The 24356-nt window shown below is 43.0% G+C and overlaps 3 protein-coding genes across 3 annotated transcripts in view; 2 read left to right on the forward strand and 1 right to left on the reverse strand.

The window, feature by feature from the left end:
* ift140 (intraflagellar transport 140 homolog (Chlamydomonas)) overlaps positions 1 to 8457 on the forward strand; it is a 55277-nt gene extending 46820 nt beyond the window's left edge. The window contains exons 21-30 of the mRNA XM_029629450.2: positions 1299 to 1394; positions 1786 to 1918; positions 2093 to 2236; positions 2482 to 2610; positions 2854 to 3036; positions 5552 to 5758; positions 6172 to 6384; positions 6665 to 6831; positions 7088 to 7229; positions 7433 to 8457. Of these exons, the coding sequence (XP_029485310.1) occupies positions 1299 to 1394; positions 1786 to 1918; positions 2093 to 2236; positions 2482 to 2610; positions 2854 to 3036; positions 5552 to 5758; positions 6172 to 6384; positions 6665 to 6831; positions 7088 to 7229; positions 7433 to 7645 (1627 nt within the window). The 3' untranslated portion in view covers positions 7646 to 8457. The remainder of the gene's footprint in view (positions 1 to 1298; positions 1395 to 1785; positions 1919 to 2092; positions 2237 to 2481; positions 2611 to 2853; positions 3037 to 5551; positions 5759 to 6171; positions 6385 to 6664; positions 6832 to 7087; positions 7230 to 7432) is intronic.
* Positions 8458 to 8507: 50 nt separating this feature from the next.
* On the reverse strand, positions 8508 to 9311 carry LOC115106582 (dynein light chain Tctex-type protein 2). Its single transcript, XM_029629454.2, has one exon. The coding sequence runs from the start codon at positions 9135 to 9137 to the stop codon at positions 8628 to 8630; it is 510 nt and encodes a 169-aa protein (XP_029485314.1). The 5' UTR covers positions 9138 to 9311; the 3' UTR covers positions 8508 to 8627.
* ccdc78 (coiled-coil domain containing 78) lies at positions 8791 to 23904 on the forward strand. Its single transcript, XM_029629452.2, has 14 exons — positions 8791 to 9611; positions 9795 to 9926; positions 10049 to 10135; positions 10301 to 10672; positions 10784 to 10834; positions 11864 to 11952; positions 12265 to 12343; positions 12493 to 12618; positions 12862 to 13067; positions 21396 to 21570; positions 21763 to 21806; positions 21893 to 21974; positions 22144 to 22244; positions 22495 to 23904. Exons 1-14 carry the CDS (start codon positions 9456 to 9458, stop codon positions 22634 to 22636), a joined length of 1842 nt encoding a protein of 613 aa, XP_029485312.1. The 5' UTR covers positions 8791 to 9455; the 3' UTR covers positions 22637 to 23904.
* The last annotated feature ends 452 nt before the right edge of the window (positions 23905 to 24356 follow it).

Here is a 24356-nt window from a genome sequence, read left to right on the forward strand (position 1 = left end):
TTGGAAAGGCACAGACCTGTCTATATACGGTCTCAGTTGACAATGCAAGTCAAAGCTAAAACTAAGCCATGAGGTCGAAGGAATTGTCCATAGAGCTCCGAGACAGGATTGTGTCGAGGCACAGATCTGGGGAAGGGTAGCAAAACATTTATGCAGTTTTGAAGGTCCCCAAGAACACAGTGGCCTCCATCATTCTTAAATGGAAAAAGTTTGGATCCAGCAAGACTCTTCTTAGAGCTGGCTGCCCGGCTAAACTGAGCAATCGGAGGAGAAGGGCCATGGTCAGGGTGTCCAAGAATCTGATGGTCACTCTGAGAGAGCTCCAGAGATCCTCTGTGGAGATGGGAGAACCTTCCAGAAGAACAACCATCTCTGCAGCACTCCACCAATCAGGCCTTTATGATATAGTGGCCAGGCGGAAGCCACTCCTCAGTAAAAGGCACATGACAGCCCACTTGGAGTTTGCCAAAACGCACCTAAAGACTCTCAGACCATGAGGAACAAGATTCCCTGAATACCTGAATACCAAGCGTCACATCTTGAGGAAACCTGGCACCATCCCTATGGTGAAGCATGGTGGTGGCAGCATCATGCTGTGAGGATGTTTTTCAGTGGCAGGGACTGGGAGACTAATCAGGACCGAGGGAAAGATGAACGGAGCAAAGTACAGAGAGGTCCTTGATGAACACCTTCTCAATAGTGCTCAAGACCTCAGACTGGGGCGAAGGTTCACCTTCCAACAAGACAACGACCCTAAGCACACCGCCAAGACAACGCAGGAGTGGCTTTGGGTAAAGTCTCTGAATGTCCTTGAGTGGCCCAGCTAGAGCCCGGACTTTAACCCAATCAAACATCTCTGGAGAGACCTGAAAATAGCTGTTCAGCAATGTTCCCCATCCAACCTGACAGAGCTTGAGAGGATTTGCAGAGAATAATGGGAGAAACTCCCCAAATACAGGTGTGCCAAGCTTATAGCATCATACCAAAGAAGACTCGAGGCTGTAATCGCTGCCAAAGGTGCTTCAACAAAGTACTGAGTAAGGGGCTGAATAATTATGTATATTTAATATTTCAGTTTTTATTTGTAATAAATGTCCTAAAATGTCTAAAAAACTGTTTTTTATTTGTCATTATGGGGTATTGTGTGTAGATTGATGAGGGAAAAAAATATATTTAATCAATTTTAGAATAAGGCTTTAACGTAACAAAATGTGGAAAAAGTCAAGGGGTCTGAAAACTTTTCCGAATGCACTGTACCCTCAGCTGTGTACTTCCTCACAGTTCTCTGTCTGTTTTAGCTTTGAGAAGTCTGACACCCACCGGTTCGAGGTACCCAGGATGCTCCTAGATGATGCACTGTCTCTGGAGATCTACGTCAACAAAATGAAGGACAAGTAAGTCTGGGAATGGTGGAGTTAGTTTTATTCTGTCCTCAATGCGGCAGCGTAGCCTAGTGGTTAGAGCGTTGGACTAGTAACCGGAAGGTTGCGAGTTCAAACCCCCGAGCTGACAAGGTACAAATCTGTCGTTCTGCCCCTGAACAGGCAGTTAACTCACTGTTCCCAGGCCGTCATTGAAAATAAGAATATGTTCTTAACTGACTTGCCTGGTTAAATAAAGGTAATAAAAATAAAAATAAATTTTAAAAAATGCAGACTCTCTATTTACTACTGACTACGACTTTTAATGATTTTAAAGTGTATTCAGTTTTTTAAAATTAAAAAAGTATAAATACAGACATATGAACATTGTTGAGTATTTGACATGCAGTTTTCTCTGACCCAGAAATATCTATAAGTGGTGGGCTCAGTATCTGGAGAGCCAGTCAGACATGGAGTCAGCACTACGCTACTACGAATACGCACAGGACTTCCTCTCTCTGGTCCGCGTGCACTGCTACCTGGGGAACATTCAGAAGGTAACACACATTTGTACCAGGGGGGAACATTTATGACATTGCCACACATTTGTGGCAATTAAATGTTTTGAGAAGGGAACTGTTTCTACTCATAAGGATTGTTAAATACCTAAATATGAAAACACAACCTAACCGTGAGGTAAATATCCAATGAGAATACTATTTTTTTCACAGGCGTCGGAGATAGCCAATGAGACGGGGAACCGTGCTGCCTCGTACCACCTAGCCCGGCAATATGAGAGTCAGGAGGAGATCAAACAGTCCGTCCACTTCTACACACGAGCTCAGGCCTACAACAACGCCATCCGCCTCTGCAAGGTAACAAATGGACCTCAATCACAATTTAGACCTTCTCCATTCACCTGTGTCCCACTGGCCATAGCAATAAATTAATGACCTACCTATATATAATTATTATATGAAAGATTTATTACAGACTGATTATATTGTTTATTATTTATTTCAGAACGCTGTTTGCGTTATTGAGGCTATGGATGCGCTTCTAATCCAGTGCTGTATTGTCTGTGGGCCATTGGATGACTTGTGTTCTGTTTTGTGTTCAGGAGAATGGTCTGGATGACCAGCTGATGAACCTGGCTCTCCTCAGTAACCCAGAGGACATGATGGAGGCTGCCTGTTATTACGAGGAGAAGGGTTCTCATATGGACCGTGCTGTCATGCTCTACCACAAGGTTAGTATTTTACCTCGGAGCTCCCTGTTCTTCCCCCTGGCTTAAATGCATACAGTAGGAGGTAATGCATTCTTTCTTGTGCCACAAGGGGGCATTAGCTCACTGATATTTGTACAGGAACGCATTGCCTTCCAAGTCCATTGATGCTACAGTATGCCCACAAACCCACACACTTGCACACATGATAATACTGTCTCTGATGTTTCTCTCACACATGGATCTCTGTCTCTCTATTTTTCTCAGGCTGGTCATTTCTCCAAGGCTCTGGAGGTGGCCTTTGCTACAGAACAGTTCGCTGCACTGCAACTCATAGCAGAGGACCTGGATGAGACATCTGACCCGGCCCTGCTGGCCCGCTGCTCTGACTTCTTCATCAAACACGGCCAGTATGAGAAGGCTGTGGAGCTGCTTGTGGCCGCCAAGAAGGTACTTTACCCCTGCCTTGTATGTCTTATAAACCGCGCTCGGGTTGTTCCACCAATTCGGGGCCTTTTGGTCCAACAAAAGTTAGATTTCTCTTAATATTTACATTCATGTCATGAAGAGCAAATGTTCAACTTAATAAAATTACAAAAAATAATAATAATACATCTCACGAGGTTAAATGAAAGGATGACTATATTAATAAGTGCCTATTAATAAGTGCCAAATAAAGTAACAGGGTTGACCATAACAGGGTTGATGATTTGTTCTTAAATAAACCATAAATCCCCATGTGACAGGTGGAATGGAAGTTTGTTGTGTGTAACAGGGAGTGGCAAATGAGTGCAAGCTTCACAAAAAATGAAATTCTTAAAACATTTTTAACCTGTCTATCTATGGGTAACAGGGTTGCCGTGTTACGCTCGACCCGCTCAGTTTTCTACCACAAAAGAGTAGAACCAGCTCACCTTCTTTTACTCTATGATTATACTATTGGATGTACAATGTTTCTTTAAAAATATATATATTTAAAAAGGAATAGTTTCACCACATTAAAATGAGAGTTCAGTTCACGTAACAGGGTTGACCTTAGAATGGGGGACAGACATAAATGAATCACTAATCACATGAAATAAATCATCTTCAGAAATGACTGTCAAAGCCACAAAATAACTAGGGCTTTACAATGACGGTGGAACTTGGAGAAATTGAGGGATTAAGTGGGTAAAAACTTCCTAGAAGTGAAACACAAGAAAAACAAAATGCACTTTAGCAAGCCTTTAGTCATGTAAAAAAAACGGATTTATTGACTACTCCATGTGGTCTATATTAAAGGGCACTTCATTTAATATAACAGGCAAATTCAATGTTGGTGTACAATTCCTACTTAACCCCCTAAAGTCAATTGACACACCGGTGCGTCAATCTAAGTAACATAATAAAAAAATCCCTATCAAAATCCGGCAGTTTAAACTAGAGATGTTTTTCTGCATCGAATGCGTCTCAATCCACCGCATCTGCCGATGTCGCACTTTCACAACTGTGGTGAAAGGTGACAGAGCTAGAGCGGTGTTTGTCAGACCATGAGACATCTGGGGTGAAAGGTGGCAGAGCTAGAGCGGTGTTTGTCAGACCATGAGACATCTGGGGTGAAAGGTGGCAGAGCTAGAGCGGAGTTTGTCAGACCATGAGACATCTGGGGTGAAAGGTGGCAGAGCTAGAGCGGAGTTTGTCAGACCATGAGACATCTGGGGTGAAAGGTGGCAGAGCTAGAGCGGAGTTTGTTAGACCATGAGACATCTGGGGTGAAAGGTGGCAGAGCTAGAGTGGTGTTTGTCAGACCATGAGACATCTGGGGTGAAAGGTGGCAGAGCTAGAGTTTGTCAGACCATGAGACATCTGGGGTGAAAGGTGGCAGAGCTAGAGCGGAGTTTGTTAGATGAGACATGAGACATCTGGGGTGAAAGGTGGCAGAGCTAGAGTGGTGTTTGTCAGACCATGAGACATCTGGGGTGAAAGGTGGCAGAGCTAGAGCGGTGTTTGTCAGACCATGAGACATCTGGGGTGAAAGGTGGCAGAGCTAGAGCGGTGTTTGTCAGACCATGAGACATCTGGGGTGAAAGGTGGCAGAGCTAGAGCGGTGTTTGTCAGACCATGAGACATCTGGGGTGAAAGGTGGCAGAGCTAGAGCGGTGTTTGTCAGACCATGAGACATCTGGGGTGAAAGGTGGCAGAGCTAGAGCGGTGTTTGTCAGACCATGAGACATCTGGGTGAGAGGTGGCAGAGCTAGAGCGGTGTTTGTCAGACCATGAGACATCTGGGTGAGAGGTGGCAGAGCTAGAGCGGTGTTTGTCAGACCATGAGACATCCCGAAAATCTGTCTTCTCACGAAAACGTCTGTAGCGTCTGAACGGTTTGACCTATAAATTATTATGGAAAGGGGAGACTCTCACAAACACGATGGTGCCCTCTGATTTGTTCTACGACCCCCACAAGTGTTAGGGGACTCGTCTGAAGGTAACTGGTACCGGTTTTAAGAAATGAATGGAAGTATGAAGATCATTTTGTGCCTGCCCCCCCCAAAAATAGTTTTAATTTAGAAAAAATATATTATAAGAAATGTTATATAAATATATTTCTTGAGCTTTCTTATCGCCTAATATATAGGACAAACACTTCAAAACCTTGTTTTATTTATTTGACATTTATGGATGTGTTATTCAATGTGTTTCTCTGGGCTAAAGGCAAAATTCTATATTTTATCAAATAATAAAGAACACAAAAAAAAGTATACCTGAAGGGGTCCTAAAATTCCAAATCAAATAGTAAAATTAGTACTATCTGCCACCATCTTAAAACAATTCCATATGTCAGCTTGGAAACAACCCCCCCCCCCCCGCTCACATATCATGTACATAACTGGTGTGTCTGTGTTGTAAGTGTGTGCGAACTTATGCCATCATTGCTCATGATGAGTACATGTCTTTTGTCTATAAATGTCTGTGTGTTCAACCCCAGTACCACGAGGCTCTGCAGCTGTGTCTGGACCAGAGCCTGACCATCACCGAGGACCTGGCTGAGAGTATGACCGTGACCAAGGAGTCCAAAGACCTCTCAGAGGAGGCCCGCAAAGAGCTGCTGGAGAGAATAGCTGACTGCTGCATGCGCCAGGGCAACTACCACCTAGCCACCAAGAAATACACACAGGCTGGCAACAAGCTAAAAGTGAAGAGACTGGGGTCTGGGGTGCATCTCAGTAGTCTGAAGTGGCATCTCTATTTCCTCCTCTTGTTTTTCTTCATTTCCTCTATACTTCATCTGCTATAATCTGAGAAATCGGATTTAAGCAACTGAGATGCACCCCACTTACACACATACTATTAAACAGTACTCATTAAGACACCATTATCATAGTAACTTGTAGTTATATAGATTTATGTTATATATTTTCAGTGTTGTATTTTCTGCTTTACCTTTGTCTTTAGGCAGGTGTGGATGTTAGTTACAAGCATTAAATACAATGTTACACTATAATTGTCGCTCAAGTTTGGTCCATGTCTGTTGATGCAGTACTTAAACTCCCTTGTTGCGGCTTTTCTAAAAAGTGTGTCCAAACACATCTCCCTTCTGTTTCACAGGCCATGCGGGCGCTCCTGAAGTCAGGGGACACAGAGAAGATAGTGTTCTTCGCTGGCGTGTCACGTCAGAAGGAGATCTACATCATGGCCGCCAACTACTTGCAGTCTCTGGACTGGCGGAAAGATCCGGAAATCATGAAGAACATTATTAGCTTCTACTCCAAAGGCAGGGCTCTGGACCTGCTAGCTGGCTTCTATGAAGCTTGTGCCCAGGTAGGGAACTACTTCATAATATTGAAAGTTCTTGAAAAGGTTCTACATGTTTATTAGTTTTAACTTCAGTCTGGTAATAAATGATGTATTGGCCATATATTACAATGACAATTTATAGTACAGTTATTCCAACGTTTGTTATATGAGTATTTATAAACTAGTAACATTATGCATGGTAATTCGGGTAATGCTAACAGATTCATAACTTTGTCTCATAAGCCTAATCTCTAATGTACTTCAATATTGAGGGTGAATGTGTGAATCTGTTTACCTCTTTTAGGTGGAGATAGATGATTACCAGAACTATGAGAAGGCACTGGGTGCTCTGACGGAGGCCTATAAGTGCCTTTCTAAAGCTAAGGGCCACAGCCCAGACGAACACGAGGCTCGCATGGCTGAGCTGCAGCACAAGATCACTCTGGTCAAGAGGTTTGTCCAGGCACGCAGGTAAGAACACTGCACTCTCTCTATTTTGTCGGTCTATTAATCTCTATTTCTCTCTCTCTCTCTCTGTTTCACTTTCTTTTAGTCATATGTTGAGTGGCAGTCACTGCTACAAGGCTCTTTTATTATAAATGCCACGATCCTCTGATTTTAGGTTTGTCTTGATACAAGTAGAGTAGTTACGGAGAGGATATTTTGTGGATCTCACCGAAGGGAGATTTGATGTGTGATCCTGTCTTTCCATCCCCTGTCCCTGTAGGTTGTATGAGGAGGACCCAGGGGAGGCGGTGCGTCTGTGCGAAGCCCTGCTAGAAGAGCCAGACCTGGACCCTGCTGTCAGGATAGGAGATGCATACGGCTTCCTGGTGGAGCATCACTGTCAGCGGGGCAGCTTCCAGGTGGTGAGTGTCTAGTGATACTAGTGTACACCATCATTATCATGAACATCAACATTTTCAGCCTCCTTTTCATATTGATCTTGCTTGTCGTCATTACCATTGTCGTCACTGTCATCGTGAATTTATGTAGCTGGATATGATATTTATAGACCTATACATACAGCGGTGAGCATCCTAATTCTCAGTCCATATTCTCGGCTCGGCAGGCCTACCGCAAGCTGGAGGATCTGCAGAAGCTGCTGCCCTCTCTGAACATCAGCTACTACGTGAGCCAGGGCAGCCTGGATGCCCTGCAGAGGGCAGTGGGTGTACCCCTGGGCCGGGGGCAGCTCTCAGGCAGGGGAGACCGACGCGACAGCGGGGGAGAGGAAGACGAGGTGGAGGAGGACGAAGCCCTGGTGTCCCACCAAGGGGACTGAGGGCTGGGACACAACCCTGGTCTTGTGGGGCACGGTGTTGTTGTAGCCCACAGCTGTCTAACCTGATTCAGCTTATCACGGTCTTGATGAGCAGTTGATTAGTTGAATCAGAGTCCTAGGCTGGGACAAAAGCTTGCAGTTACTGCAGCCCTGCACAAACAGGAATAAAGAACACCTCACTAAAGCCACAGACTTCTAAACTAGGACTAGAAAGACAAGGTGGCCTGATTCTATGGCCCTTTCATACAGGGTTAAAAACCTAACACGTTGCACCCTCCAAGAGGATGGATAGTATACTCAGTGCAGAGTATAATGTTACACCCGATGGATCACTCAGTATACACACAGAGTATATTTATGGTAGATGAAATTCAAAATATATTTACCATACAAATAATTGGATTTCAGATATTTTTTACACTAATAAGCCTTTACTTCCATTTGACAGAAAGGAAAAATACATTGCTGTACCTTGCACAACTATACAATATTTGTTCTGCTGATGCGGTTTAGCTAATTTTGCCTCATGCAGAATGTTCTCTTTCAACACAAAATAAAGCCGCCTTTGGATCTGAAAGTTGTGTGCATCTTGGACCTAAACCGTCCTGAAATTGAAACACCAATGTTTTCTTTACCTGAAATGCATTTTGTATTTGTGGTCAGAGTTTGTACATTTCAACTGAATGTGGTTTGTGTCGTGTGTATTGATAGTGTTTTGTACATTTCTGTGAGTTAAATTGAAATCTTTGAGATATTTTGCAAAGTAATCTGTACAGTATTTTACCATTTTTAAATAAAATGTTTATACCTTTCTTGGATGATTCCAACAAACCCACATACACACGTCAGAAACACACAGATGGTCACTGATACTGTTGTTTTATTTTGTCTACAAAAAAAATGTATTCACAAAAACTTGACATCTCATTCATTTATTGGCAGGTAGAGATAAATTGCCATCTGCCTTTCACATTGCCCATTGTCACTCGAAATAAATGGCAAAAACCATGCCAACGGCGAAAAGGTGTCTGTTCTCAAAGTTGAGAGTTAGAAAGTTGTCCTTTTCATCATCCCACAGGGTACGGCTTGCTATCTTCACTGTCTGGCCTTTCTTTTCGCCGACGACCACCCTGGCCACGTATCTGTAGCGGTCGAACACTTGCTCTTTGCAGAACGCCAGGACATCTGCAGCCACTTTATCAGCCACATCTCGACAGTTGTCGTGGTCGTAGGCCAGCTCACCGAATGCTTGGTTCATCAACTCCTCGCCTTTCTTCTGAATCAAATGGGGAAGAAACTTCTGCTTTGGTCCCAACCTGTAGGTGTTGGCTAGTTTCCCTTTGAACCCAGTTTTCCAAACTGAAGACCCTCGTTTCACAGGGTGGGAGTCGTCGTCGTCATGCATTTCAATGTCCATGGTTGACTCTCGGAGCCTGTCAGTATGGCTATCTTTGCGAATCCCCTTCATAATGCTACCCCGACGCTCAGACATTTCTAGAAAACGTTTGGAAGTTAAAAACAAGTGTATTTTCAAGGACAGGTAAACAATTCAGATGGAGCGGCGAGTTGTGAAATTTTGAATCAGCTGTTCCAACTGTCATTGCGCGACTCGAGCCACGGTGTCCTGAGACCCGGCTTGTGCTCAAGAGTTTCTCAGGCTGTGAGCTTTGAACTATTTGAGACAAAATAAAAATAAATCTAAAACATTAACAAATACATACAATCCAATACATTTGATAAATATAGCTCCTATTCGTCGAAAAACTGTTTTTAATGTCGTCTATTTCGGCCAGGTGCAAGTTTAGGGTCCATGGCAACAACCAATGTTGTAGATACAAGAAACTTTCTCCTAACTCTGGAACTTGGGATAATTCATTTGTTTGGTATTAGAAACATGGACGTAAGGGACAACCGTTCGTCTTTAAATGAACTACAGGACAAAATTCGTTGTTTGACAGATGAAAATGTAAGTAATTTACTTTCACAATCCTTTTAAACTGGCCTATTTTGGTCAAACTTTAAACATGAACCTTCAAGGTGACCTTATAGTTGCATCAAGCTTTAATATCTTCAGTAGGCCTATGGCTTGTGTTCCTGAAAAATGTATAAAACAAAGTCTTCATTGTTTACAAATATACAACCAATTTAGGTCCAGCTCCGTGACAAAAATGAAAGCCACTTTACCAAACTGGGCTACCTTGAGAGCAGGTTGGGCTATCTTGCAGGCTCCAAGACTGACCTCTCTTCCAAACTGGTCTCTAGCGAAGAGGAGAAACTGAAGGTAGGATATATGAGACCACATTGTATTTGGATATCTATCAATCACTTATGTAGGATGTAGACAGACCTCTTGTCTTTTTGTTAACTGAAATATTTATCCTTTTATATCCCTTTATCCGTCAGATATCCAAGGAGCTTGTCGAGGTACATATACAGACCAACAAAGTGAGGGAGCAGTATGAAAAGGACATTTTTGACCTGAAAATAAAGGTGATGCTCAAATTAATATGTATTACATAGTCATTACAGACCTCTGGGCCCTACTTTACCCACCTGGGCCCTACATAGTCATTACTCACCTTAATAGAAATGTTCCCAACCCTGATGCACAGATAGTACTCTAGTATCTCACCCACCTCACCCTTCCCTCCTCAGATCCTATCCCAGGAAGGGGTGGTGGTGGAGATGGAGATGGAGAGGGACAGGCTCTGCAGGGAGCTCCAGTCTGTCACCGCCCGCCTACAGGTGGCAGAGAGGACAGGAAGTGACCTCACAGAGGAATACATGACCCTGAAGAGGAACTACCTGGCTCTGACTGAGGCCCACGATAAGGAGGTGGTCCAGAATGACGAGCTGAGCGCTGAGCTGCTTGGGCTGGCCCAGGCTCGTGATGACCTCTTCAGGCAGACAGAGGAACAGCAGCAGCGTGTTAGGGCCTCTACAGAGGGTGGTGTCTATGGGCAGACTGCTCAGGAGCTGGACAGGGTGCGGGCGCTGGTCAGCCGTATGTCTCACAATAGAATAATGGTGAGAGGGAGCTTTGGTTCATTTCCACAATTTCCACAATAACTTCTGGTGTAATACCAATGTGGCTATATAACTTCCTCATTGCTCAAATTTGTTTTTCTCTTATCACAGCCAGAGGACCTGGCTATGTTGGACCAAGAACGTAAATCTATGGAGAAGAGTGTGAGTATATCTTTGAACACAACAAGTCATGTATGAGTGTCAGTAATACTTTGAACCTAATGGAACTGAGTGCAAGTGTGTTATTATGTAAGTGAAAACTGAATAATGCCCAACAATTTCACATCTGATCAGTTTATCATAAATAGTCAACAGAGCCATGATATATAGAGAGCTCGGCCAGGTTTCAAAACGGCTGCCATGTTAGCGCCTTTATTCTCTACATTTTGATGTAACAATACGAAAGCGCCTCTGACAATTCCCTATGAAATGACCAGCTATAAACAAGCAAAATACATTTTTATTGATTAGCATTTGGAATAATGTGTATCTAAGTCTGTACTGTGTTGTGGTGTCAACATATCTGCTTTCACTGGACATCTTTATAGATTTAGAAAACAATCAAAAATTAACAACACAACACAGAAGCGTCAATGATCACTTAGCAACAGCTATGGAGGAGAAAGTGGCACTCTCGGAACACTGAGAGAAACCGCATTGGCCCAACTCTCTATATATTGTGGCAGATGGCAGGGAGAGGTGAGGGGGCTGGTGATTGCTCCACCCCCGAACCTTATATGGACTTCCTGCCCCTGTAGTTCATTAAGCCATGGAGTGCTTGGGGATAAAAGAGTAATTTGGCTGCACAAATAGGAGGAGGACTGAGAGGGAAATATGTGCTATAGGGACTGTGAGAGAAGAGTGAATGATCTGTGTGAATGATCTGTGTGATTACCCCCACTGTGTACCGAACCAGTTTGGCTGAGGACCCGGGTTTTAGGATTACCCCTGAAGAATGGAACAGACAACAAGAACGGATTGTGGACTGTGAACTGGTTGCTAAATTCCCCCTTTCCCACAGTGTGCAAATCTTCCTAATAAATTCTCCATTTGTATTCTAGTTGTGCTTCGTGTGCATGTTTGGTTATTGAACTTGGTGACGAAGAAACCCCACCCCCTTGAGCCTGCTACAATATATGACTCTGATAGCCAGTCAATATTCACATCCTTTTTTTTCGATGTCTGACATAGCTGCTTGGGAACCAGGATGTGATCAAAGACATGCTGGAGCAGATGAAGAAGAGCTATGAAGAGCAGCAGCACAGACTAGAGGAGAAAGTGTGAGTAGAGAGACACTAGTCTAGTCTCACATGTCTTTACATCAAAACCATGGACCTGCAGTAGCCTCTCAGTAGCTACTATAAACAGTAGTGATTGAGGAAACAAGGTCATTATCCTTCATTTTTCAGTCATCAACTTCTCTAACTTGTCTCAGGCTGTTCACTGTAGCCCATGTCTGCTTTGTGATATTCTGTTTGATTTGGTTTCTGTTTCACTGTGGTCCACGCTACAATTTGGGATTCTTTTTTGTGATGGGGTCTCATCTGGTATGTGGTCTCTGACATGTTTTTTCTTCTATGATGGGTCTTCAGCGTGGCGATGGGCAAGGAGCAACAAGAGAACAAGAGAGCCATCCGCGATACCCAGCAGAAACGAGCCGAACAGAGTGCGGTACGAAAGAGCGCATCACATCACATGTGTCTGGTCTACCCAAATTATTGTTTTATACCATAATTGTCTTTGGATTTGCCATTAATCAATCTGCAACTTGCTCTGTAAAAATTGGAATTCATTTTGTGTGTGTGTGTGTTCCTATTCAGGCCATGTTGAGCTCTCAGAGCCAGCTGAAGGAGGTGGAGGAAGAGAACTCTAAGCTACAAATGCAGGTGAAGGAACTGAATGAGGAGTACCGTGCCAGACTGGGATGCTACCTACAGGACCTAGCTGTGAGTACACACTAAGACATATGCATGCACACAGGTAGGCTACACATACATTATGCACAGTCAAACAGATGCCGGGATTCTCAGCGTAGACATGTACAGACAGAAAGATCCCCATTTTCCTACCCCACGTCCTTTCTAACCCACTACCACTAGTCCCCAACTCCTACCACACCACAGTTATCAAAGGGAACCCACACCACCCATGCTGTGGAATCTGTTTTGGTCTTTGCCTCTTGTCTCCAGGAGTATGTGGATGGTCTGGCAGAGGGGAGGGAGGTGAAGGGCCCCCCAGAGAGGGTGAAGTTGAGGGGCTTCGTGGACAGCATGCTCCAAGAGGTGCGCTCCTCCTACAGGGCTAGAGAGGAGCAGCTAGCCTCTGCCGCACGCTCCTACAAGAAGAGACTGCAGAGGCTCACTAAGAGCCACCAAGCCCTGCTTAGCGCATACAGGTTAGCCCCTCTCATGCCCTCCATGTTGTATTTCTGTGATTTACTCAATATGTATACCGCATGGATGGTCCTGTCATCCTTAGTTAGGTTTGTGTGTGTTATTAGCAAAGTTGACCCCCAACCCATCGCTCCGTAGTCGTTCTCTATTGGCCGAGGCTGCCTGACCGGATCTAACCACCCTGTTCCACTCCCGCCCCCCAGGATGCCTCTTCCCCAGAGCTAAACAAACCTATCATGTTCTGTGCATGTGTTTTTTTAATGCACACATTTCTAAAAAGCTGAAAAAACCCTGCAGTGATTTGAACGACAACAAGATAATGGTCAATAATATTAAAGGCTGCACTGAAATCTAACAGTACTGCTACCACAATCTTCTTATTATCAATTTCTTTTAAACAATCAGTCATTTGTGTCAGTGCAGTACACATTGGGTGCCCTTCTCTATAAGCATGCTGAAAGTCTGTTTACAGAGAAATTGCATTGTATTTGGTCTAACACCATTTTTTCCAACAGTTTGCTAAGAGCTGGCAGCAAGCTGATAGGTCTGCTGTTAGAATCAGTAAAGGCTGCTTTAACATTCTTGGGGAGCAGAATGACTTTGCCTTCCTTCCAGGCCTGAGGACAAAGACTTTCCTCTAGGCTCAGATTAAAGATGTGACAGATAGGAGTGGCTATAGAGTCAGCTACCAGCCTCAGTATCTTTCCATCTAAGTTGTCAATGCCAGGAGGCTTGTCATTTTTTAAAACATGTAACCTTTATTTAACTAGGCAAGTCAGTTAAGAACAAATCATTTTTTACAATGACGGCCTACCTAAAGGCCTCCTGCGGAGATGGGGGCTGGGAATAAAAATCTATCAAATAAAAATATAGGACAAAACACACATGACAAGAGAGACCTAAGACGACCTAAGACGAACACAGCATGGCAGCAACACATGACAACACAGCATGGTAGCAACACAACATGACAACAACATGGTAGCAGCACAAAACAGGGTACAAACATTGTTGGGCACAGACAACAGCTCAAAGGGCAAGAAGGTAGAGACAACAATACATCACGCAAAGCAGACACAATTGTCAGTAAGAGGGTCCATGATTGAGTCTTTGAATGAAGAGATTGAGATAAAACTGTCCAGTTTGAGTGTTTGTTTGCAGCTCGTTCCAGTCGCTAGCTGCAGCGAACTGAAAAGACAAGCGATCCAGGGATGTGTGCATTTTGGGGACCTTTTAACAGAATGTGACTGGCAGAATGGGTGTTGTATGTGGAGGATAAGGGCTGCAGTAGATTTCCCTGATAGGGAGGAGTGAGGCCTAAGAGTGTTTTATAAATAAGCAACAACCAGTGGGTCTTGCGCAGGGTATACAGAGATGACCAGTTTACATAGGAGTATAGTGATGTGTCCTATAAGGAGCATTGGTGGCAAATCTGATGGCTGAATGGTAAAGAAAGTCTAGCCGCTAGAGAGCACCCTTGCCTATCTATAAATTACGTCTCCATAATCTAGCATGGGTAGGATGGTCATCTGAATCAGGGTTATTTTGGCAACTGGGGTGAAAGAGAAGTGATTATGATAGAGGAAACCAAGTCTAGATTTTACTTTAGTCTGCAGCTTTGATGTGCTGAAAGAAGGACAGTGCGCCATCTAGCCATACTCCCAAGTACTTGTATGAGGTGACTACTTCAAGCTTTAAACCCTCAGAAGTAGTAATCACACCTGTGAGGAGAGGGGCATTCTTCTTACCAAACCACATTACCTTTTTTTTGGAGGTTTTCAGAACAAGGTCAAGGGCAGAGAAAGCTTGTTGGACACTAAGAAAGCTTTGTTGTAGCGTTTAACACAAATTCTGGGGAGAGGCCAGTTGAGTATAAGACTGTATCATCTGCATATAAATGGATGAGAGAGCTTCCTACTGCCTGAGCTATGTTGTTGATGTAAATTGAGAAGAGCGTGGGGCCTAGGATCGAGCCTTGGGGCATACCTTTGGTGACAGGCAGTGGCTGAGACAGCAGATTTTCTGACTTTATACACTGCACTCTTTGAGAGAGGTAGTTAGCAAATCAGGCCAAAGACCCCTCAGAGACACCACTACTCCTTAGCCAGCCAACAAGAAAGAAATGGTCTACTGTATCAAAAGCTTTGGCCAAGTAAATAAAAATAGTAGCACAACATTGCTTAGAATCAAGGGCAATGGTGACATCATTGAGGACCTTTTAAGATTGCAGTGACACATCCACAACCTGAGCGGAAACCAGATTGCATACCAGAGAGAATACTATAGACATCAAGAAAGCCAGTCAGTTGATTGACAAGTTTTTTCCAACACTTTTGATAAACAGGGCAAAATAGAAATAGGCCTATAACAGTTAGGATCAGCTTGATCTCCCCTTTAAATAAAGGACTAACTGTGGCTGCCTTCCAAGCAATGGGAACCTCCCCAGATAGGAGAGACAGGCTTGGCAATTTATAGGGGAAGCAACCTTAAAGAAGGGTCTAAACCATCTGACCCAGATGTTTTTTGGGGTCAAGTTTAAGTAGCTCCTTTAGCACCCCGGACTCAGTGTCCACCTGCAGGGAGAAACTTTGTAGTGGGGCAGGGGAAAAAGAGGGAGGAGCATCGGGGCTAGTCGCATTAGAAGGTGTGGGAGATGAGGAAATGTTGGACGGGCAAGGAGGCATGGCTGAGTCAAATAGGAATCCTGACTTAATGAAGTGATGATTTTAAAGAGCTTAGCCATGTGCTTCTTGTCAGTAACAACCACATTAAGGGACATGGGAAGCTCTGAGGAAGAGCGTTTATTCTCCAGGTCTTTAATCTTTTTCCAGAACTTCTTGGGGTTAGACCCACAGAGAGAGAACGGCTCCTTAAAGTAACTAACTTCATTGTTGGCATTTCCTGCCTAAGTTTCCCCACTTTACCAATGAAGTAATCATTAAAATAATTGGCAACATCAAATGGTTTTGTGATGAATAAGCCATCTGATTCGATGAAAGATGGAGTTGAATTTGTCTTTCTGACCATAATTGAATTTAAAGTACTCAAGTTTTTTTTCTCCATCATTCTGTATGTCATTGATCTTGGCTTCATAATACATTTTCTTCTTCTTTTTGTTGAGTTTAGTCACATCATTTCTCAAATTGCAGTAAGTCAGATGTGCAGCCAGACTTATTAGCCACTCCTTTTGCCCCATCTTTCAACCAGATTTTCAATACAGATTTTCATCAAGCCATGGAGTGTTAACAGTTCTAACAGTCAGTTTCTTAACAGGTGCATGTTTATCAATAATTGGAAGAAGCAATTTCATAAATTCATCAAGTGCAGTGTCTGGTGCTCTTTATTAATCACAGACTAACAAATATTTTTTTACATATTCTACATAAGTCACAACTAAATATTTTGTATGGTTTCTTATTCACTATTTTAGGTCAAGCTTTTGGCACTTTGGCTTTCCTGGATATAGCCACTATATTGTGATCACTGCATCTAATGGGTGTCCAATACAGCTTTAGTGTAATACAGTATGCACACTAATAATCAGGAAGCAAGTTCAGGTAGTGAATTTAATAAACAAAACAAACACGAGTAGCGTACAAACATTTAAACATATAAACAGAAACAATAATGCCTGAGGAAAGAATCAAAGGAAGTGCCCGATATAGGGAAGGTAATCAGGAAGGTGATGGAGTCCAGGTAAGTCTCATGAGGCACAGGTGCACGTAACGATGGTGACAGTTGTGCGTAATAATGAATAAACTGGCGACAACGAGCTCCAGAGAGGAGGAGTAGGAGTAGACGTGACAGTCTCCCTTCCCTATGAGTGGCTCTAGCTGCAGGACGCCAACCAAAGTGACGGTCCCGAGGACCAGGAGTGGGCCAATCGCTTCTGCTGAGGCGCGGGAACCTGTCGAGCCGGTCGAGGCGCGGGAACCTGTCAAGCCCGCCGAGGCATCCTCAGTTGCTTCGGCAGCCACCAATGGGACACGATGTCACCAGTAAAAAAAAAAAAAAGAATGTATCCCTGTTGCTTCCCTTTGGCAAGGCGTTATTCTGTAACGTTAATAATTGGGAAGCAAGTACAGGGAGTGAATTTAATGAGGTGCATATACGTGTAATGATGGTGACAGGTGTGCGTAATAATGAGTAAACTGTCGACAATGAGCGCCAGAGAGGAGGAGCGGGAGTAGACGTGACATCTACAGTATTAGTAAAAATGTGATGAATATTTTTTGATGATCTTGTTTCTGTAGTGTACCGTATGTATTGGTATGTTGATTAACCTCTCTTGGGTAAGGGGCAGTATTTTGAAGTTTGGATGACAAATGTGCCCAAAGTAAACTGCCTGTTACTCAGGCCCAGAAGCTAGAATATGCATATGCATGGTAGTATTGGATAGAAAACACTCTGACGTTTCTGAAACTGTTAAAATAATGTCTGTGAGTATAACAGAACTGATATGGCAGGTGAAAACCCGAGGAAAATCCATCCAGGAAGTGGGATTTTTTTTATGTGAGTTGTTTTCCATTGAATACCTATTGACTATGTTATGGGTGAGGGCCCAGATTGTAGTTCCTATGACTTCAACTAGATGTCAACAGTCTTTAGATATGCTTTCAGGCTTGTATTTTGAAAAACGACGAGTAAAAATACCTTTTGGTCAGTGGACAGGGGAAGTATGCAGAGCTGGATTGGGCGTGTGATCGTGAGCGCGCCGTTCGTTGTTTTACCTTTCTTTTGAAATCGCTATTGAAATATTATTGATTATTTAGACAATAGACAACCTGAGGATTAATTATAAACATCGTTTGTTTTAGACAAACTTTACCGGTACTATTAGGAGGTATTCGTCTGTATGTTTTGACCTCCCTGGGGCCAGTGGATTACTGAACAAAACGCGCCAACAAAACTGAGTTTATGGTACATAAATAGGGACTTTTTCGAACAAAACAAACATGTATTGTGTAACAGGGAGTCTTGTTAGTGCAACCATATGAAGATCATCAAAGGTAAGTGATTAATTTTATCGCTATTTCTGACTTTTGTGACTCTTCTACTTGGCTGGAAAATGTTTGTATGCTTTTTTAAGCGGGGCACTGTCCTCAGATAATCGCATGGTATGCTTTCGCCGTAAAGCCTTTTTGAGATCTGACACGGCAGCTGGATTAACAAGAAGTTCATCTTTAAGCCAATGTATAACACTTGTATGTTTTGAATGTTTATTATGAGTATTTCTCTATTTTGAATTTGGCGTTTTGTAATTTCACCAGATGTTGGCCAGTTGGGACGGTACGCATAAGAAGTTAATATCCTGAACCAGATAACAGGCACTGGTTACAGTGAGAAGTTTCCTACTGAGCGGACAGCTTCATGAAAACCAGTCAATATTCAGGTCCCCAAGAAAGAAGACCTCTATGTTTACAAAACATACACTATCAAGTATTTCACACATTATTTAGATACTAACTGTTAGCACTTGGTGGCCTATAGCAACACCCCAAATTAAAAGGCTTTAGATGTGCCAGGTGAACCTGCAACCACAACACTTCAATAACACTTTACATAAGATTGTCTCTAAGCAGTACAGGGATATGGCTCTGAATCTATACAGCAACACCTCCCCCATAAGCATTCCTGTCTCTTCTATAGACGTTATATCCTTGTACTGCTACTGCTGTATCAACAAATTAATTATCTAAGTGAGTGACTAATATATTCATGTTATCTGATGTTAGCAAGTTATTGATTTCATTTTTTTAAAATATGGGCTATTTTCAGCCCTTTCCTGGGTAGTTTATCAGTGAGACATAATATGGAAAAGACCAAACAAAGCATGAGAAAAATATATAAATTCAACAGTCCATTAATCAGTTGTGTGTGTGTGTGCTGTGTGGGTGAAGCTATGAACTCTTAGGCTTGGCTCTCTCATCCCTTCCATGCTTTTGGGATGGAGGGTGGACAGTGAGCCTGTCATAGCGGATGTAAGCAATGTCCCCATGTGCTCTTGCAGATTTCATGGCTAGGATAAGTTATTTCCTCTTCTGGCACACAGCTTCAGGATAGTCTTCGTTGAGGAAGATGTACATTCCTCTAAAGTTCTTGGGTCTTTCCAGAACAACTACCTTGTCCTTTAACCTCAGGAACTTGACCAATGTCGGCCTGGGCCTGTCACCTGGGCCGGTGGTGGTTTTTCCAGGTCTCGTGGCGATTCTGCAATTCTGTCCACAACCATGTTGTTCCGCCTTGATTCTTTGTCATTGTTATCATGGATTATCATACAGAATGGCTGTCCTCTCTTAATGACTTAAAGATTGCTGTCATCTTGCCGTTTTCCTATTTAAACTCATCGAGCTAACCCTGGGAGAACTGCAAGCTGTTCTTCATGTCCTGGACCTCTCTGGTCAGGTCGTCCATTATTTTATTAGTTGACACCATCAGTATTTGTACAGAACACTTGAAGCTGTTTTCTTGTTGTACCAACTGCTTGTAAAATAATTTTTGTTCATTTAAAAGATTCTTCACTTGTGATAGAGAGACACCACTGTCCTCAATGGTACTCCAGCCGGCTTTGGTCTTTGTCAATGTAGCAACGTAGGTTACGCTGTTATTCCTCGCAGTTCCAGACAGGGCAGGTTGCAGGGAAGATAGGAAACAACAACAACAACAAACAGCAGGGATCCAGACATCCACAAACCCGGGACAATCAGAGGTCTCAGCCACAATAGCTAACCGCATTGCGGGCTGCGTTCAAGCCCTCAAGAAAACTCTGCTAGCTTGATAGGCAGCTAGCTAGCAACTAGATTAGCTGCTACGCCAAGCAGCTCCTCAGACCCAGTCTTGGTCGGCAGGATATGTGGACAGATGGATAGTAGTGGTCCCAGCAACTGATGCCAACCGCATTGCGGCCACCAAACTCAAAAGGTAGATAGCTAGTAACAATTTTTTCAATAGACTTTCAAAACTTTGCAAAACAACAAAAGGATCTCTCCCTCGTTCTGCGATCAACAGAATGCTTGTGGACAGAGTGTATGGGTAGAGTTGTGAGACAACACATCCACCAGTGACAATAAAAAAGCATCATCTTAACTAAGAATATTGCAGTAGCACAAGCATAAGCTGGATGCAGACATAATGTTTTTCAATATCCTTATCCTAAATGTGAAACCATACCCATTTAGCCTATATGACAACATTACATTTACATTTACATTTAAGTCATTTAGCAGACGCTCTTATCCAGAGCGACTTACAAATTGGTGCGTTCACCTTAAGACATCCAGTGGAACAGCCACTTTAGAGAAGTGAGAAGGATTACTTTATCCTATCCTAGGTATTCCTGAAAGAGGTGGGGTTTCAGGTGTCTCCGGAAGGTGGTGATTGACTCCGCTGTCCTGGCGTCGTGAGGGAGTTTGTTCCACCATTGGGGGGCCAGAGCAGCGAACAGTTTTGACTGGGCTGCGCAGGAACTGTACTTCCTCAGTGGTAGGGAGGCGAGCAGGCCAGAGGTGGATGAACGCAGTGCCCTTGTTTGGGTGTAGGGCCTGATCAGAGCCTGGAGGTACTGAGGTGCCGTTCCCCTCACAGCTCCGTAGGCAAGCACCATGGTCTTGTAGCGGATGCGAGCTTCAACTGGAAGCCAGTGGAGAGAGCGGAGGAGCGGGGTGACGTGAGAGAACTTGGGAAGGTTGAACACCAGACGGGCTGCGGCGTTCTGGATGAGTTGTAGGGGTTTAATGGCACAGGCAGGGAGCCCAGCCAACAGCGAGTTGCAGTAATCCAGACGGGAGATGACAAGTGCCTGGATTAGGACCTGCGCTGCTTCCTGTGTGAGGCAGGGTCGTACTCTGCGGATGTTGTAGAGCATGAACCTACAAGAACGGGCCACCGCCTTGATGTTAGTTGATATATATCACATGCAACATGTAGCCTAGCTCTGTCTACACATTGCATTGGGGCAAAATACCTCATTTGCTTCTCAATGATCATGCAACACCAAACAATTTGATATACAGCACATCATTGCAATTCGCCAGAGTAGCCTGTTCCACCTCTTTGCAGCCGAACTAGCACATGCACAGAAGGTATGGTTGTTTAGCTATCGGAGGCGTCCAGAGAATCCGGTCAGACAGCCACTCCATTCTCTAGTACCTTGTCTTTCCCTTGACGTTCTATCTCCTCATCTCCTCCTCTTTCTCCTCATTTTTTCATACTATCACTCTTCATAAACTGGTCCCACTTCCGCAATCTAGAAACTAATAGCCAACAAATGACTATGACTTCACAATGCCAAACACCTTCAGCCAGCTCTGTTTCCTCTGTATGTGTGTCAGGGTGCAGAGGGAACAGGTCCTGTCCCAGCCAGAGAGTGGCTTGGACCCCGGCCCCCCTGAGGCCCACTTCAGCCTGGAGCCCAGTGAGCTGAGGGGAGAGACGGAAAGGGAGCTCCAGCTCCTACGCCAGGACAAGGCCAGGCTGGCGGGCCAGCTCCGAGAGGCTCAGAAGCCTGTAGTTATATTGACAAGACTGATTTTAGACTGAGTATTCTAGACCATGTTTATTGTGTTTTGTCTTTTGTCACGTTCCTAAATATAGGCTGAATGTTGCATTTTATGGGGGGTTTGTTGTTTAATTGTTGTTGTTGCTCAGTCAAATTTTGAAATTACTCTTGATCATTCATTGATTTGTACCTTTTTTTAGGTGGCTGTCGTCACTAGACCTATTCAAACAGTCAACTTTCAGGAGTGAGTAATATCTTTGAAAATGACATGAAATGATAATCAAATGTATGAATGAAGTAGACCATAAATAATGCTCTAACCTTGTACAGTTCTGGAAAATCAGGGCAGATATCTGAAGAGGCCTGGACTGATATTAGGAAACAGCTACGGGAGATCACCAACTCTACTCAGGTAATAACATACCCCTCTACTTATACAAATCAGAGATATGAGTCCACTGCTTAACCCTCCCGTATTAACTTCTCTTCTAAGAATCAAATTGTTATAACTCTACAACAAAATAATCTGTTTTTATGACCTGAGTTAAGTTGAAATGGAAACATTCCTGTTGTCCAAACAGGAGGGCCATGAGAGGGAGCGTGCCCAGCTCATCACCAGGGCTACAGTTGCCGAGGAGCAGCTGTTAGAGCTGCAGGAGTATGTTGACAAGCACCTGGGAAGGTAACAACACCCATTTTGGAGCTGTCTAGTTACTAAAAGGACATAACAAATTCATAAAGACATGATGTCTGTATTGTCTATTCTGTTTTGATACTCAGATCTCATAAATGTACCTGACATATTCTCCCATAGCTACTGACTTCATTAAGTGCACTACTTAACAAAGTGGCAGGGTACTGACATCTGGATTTAAGGATAGATTACTAGAGTCTGTGTAAAGGGTGTTTAGATGAGCGTTGTCCCTCTACAGATACAAGCAGGAGATCACACGGCTGCGTAGACTGCTGGGTCTGGAGACGGGGCTTGCCCACAGAGCTGAGGCTCCCAAACCCCGCCAATCCATCGCTCGATCAAGAATCCAAGCTATGAAATATGATCTTCCACCCCCCTAAAAAACAATACAACACATGAACCCTTGCTTTGGTATCTAACCATATGTATGAAATCTGTGCCAGTCAGAATATTCCTCAAAGAATAACATGATTCGCTACTATGACATAATAATGGACTCCATGGAAAAGCATTTGTTTCAATATTGATTTTTATTATCATTTATAAAATAACAGTTCCTCACTTCATCAACATGACTGTAATATTATAAGGCCAAATTTGAAAGATCTCACTGAAATTCAATTATTTTTAGAAGAGGTCTGCATGTCCACTTTGATATTTAGCGTACACATACATGTTATTGGAGAGCAAGGAGGAGAAAGAGAGAGAGAACAAGGGGGGGCAGGAGGGATAATTGGTTGGATGAGAAGACATTGTTGTGGGGTGAGAAAGCAGCCATACGTGGTGCTTGAAGTGGATTAAAATAGGAGTCAGTACTCACTCTTTATATTTGGAGCCAATATAAACACCAATATAAGAGGTGCCGGTACTCAAGTAGTAGAACAATTGACCTGACACTTCTGTGAGAGAGAATGGGATAAAGACAAATAGATCTTAGTTTGGAAATGCTAAGATGGGGTCTATATAACCAGTGTTAAAAGCAACTCATTCACATAGAGAGATTAAGGAGACCAAGAGAAGATTATAGAGCTACTGTATGAGTGCTTATTATTTCACTATAAATAAACTACACTAACTTTTTCTGCAACTTACTCTCTTTTCTGTGGCTCCAACATGCTCCAAACCTCCAAGTGGTCTGCCATGTCTGTTACATTCTTACACATGGAGGCAGCATTAATTATGCAAATTGTCTGATAGTTAAGTTAAAAACAAATGTACAGTAACATTTTGGCAAGGTACTACATTGGTTAATTGTGAGGGCACAGCACACTTGTTACCCAGAGTAGAAAATCTCTTGCTCTCTATTGTTGGGAAGATAGGGGGACAGGCAGTGCATCAGAAGCCACTGCATTCCTGTATCTGGGACAATTGTATCAATATTCTTGGTTTGATTGTGCTGCACGTTATAATGGAAAACCTGCACTTATAAACACATGTAACTATAATGAAATTAACTTAGAAATGTTTGTGAAATTGGTTTGTAGGTACCTGCTATAGAAATGCATTTATTCATGTTGACATTCGTTTTGACACCTTAATGCATACATTTATGTTAAGTGAATTGAACATGAAAATAAATATGTTTTAGAGAGTACTAATGTTACAGAGAAATACTTCAATATATGTTTTTAATAAATACTTAAAAACATTTCATGAAAATACTGTAGAATTCTATTCGTTCCTATGGAGGACTGCTCCTTCTGGGGAATTCCAAAATGGCGGCTGGTGGCTTCAAAACTCACCATTGGCCATTATATAGCATCTGCAATCCAGGGTTTATACACATCATTCCAACATGCAGATAGTTTACTGAAGTCACCTGTACTGTAAGTTCCAGTGTAAAGGTAAACGTCTAGTTAATCAACACTGAAGGAGATCTATCACATGCATGCAGCTGCAATGATCTTTGAAAATGCTGTATGAATTTATTTATAAAAGGATTATAAGTGCACAGTATGGTTTTCACAAACGGTGTAGTGACTTTCTGGATTTGAATCAACTATCCTTAAATTAGGTGGGAGACTATGGTGGAAAATTGCAAGATTATGTTATAATGCTTTTATTGCATCAAATTGTTGTTTTATGCAACAGAATAGAGTA

The sequence above is a fragment of the Oncorhynchus nerka genome, linkage group LG23 (assembly GCF_034236695.1).
Source record: "Oncorhynchus nerka isolate Pitt River linkage group LG23, Oner_Uvic_2.0, whole genome shotgun sequence".
In the NCBI taxonomy this organism is placed as follows: Eukaryota; Metazoa; Chordata; class Actinopteri; order Salmoniformes; family Salmonidae; genus Oncorhynchus; species Oncorhynchus nerka.

What these genes read in the sequence shown, in the direction of transcription:
- LOC115106582 (XM_029629454.2), bottom strand. Translation starts at nt 9,137, where the DNA reads ATGTCTGAGCGTCGGGGTAGCATTATGAAGGGGATTCGCAAAGATAGC.
- ccdc78 (XM_029629452.2), top strand. Translation starts at nt 9,456, where the DNA reads ATGGCAACAACCAATGTTGTAGATACAAGAAACTTTCTCCTAACTCTG. An exon ending in AACGAGCCGAACAGAGTGCG is followed by an intron (nt 12,344 to 12,492) that starts GTACGAAAGAGC and finishes GTTCCTATTCAG; the next exon opens with GCCATGTTGAGCTCTCAGAG. An exon ending in GCCCTGCTTAGCGCATACAG is followed by an intron (nt 13,068 to 21,395) that starts GTTAGCCCCTCT and finishes TATGTGTGTCAG; the next exon opens with GGTGCAGAGGGAACAGGTCC.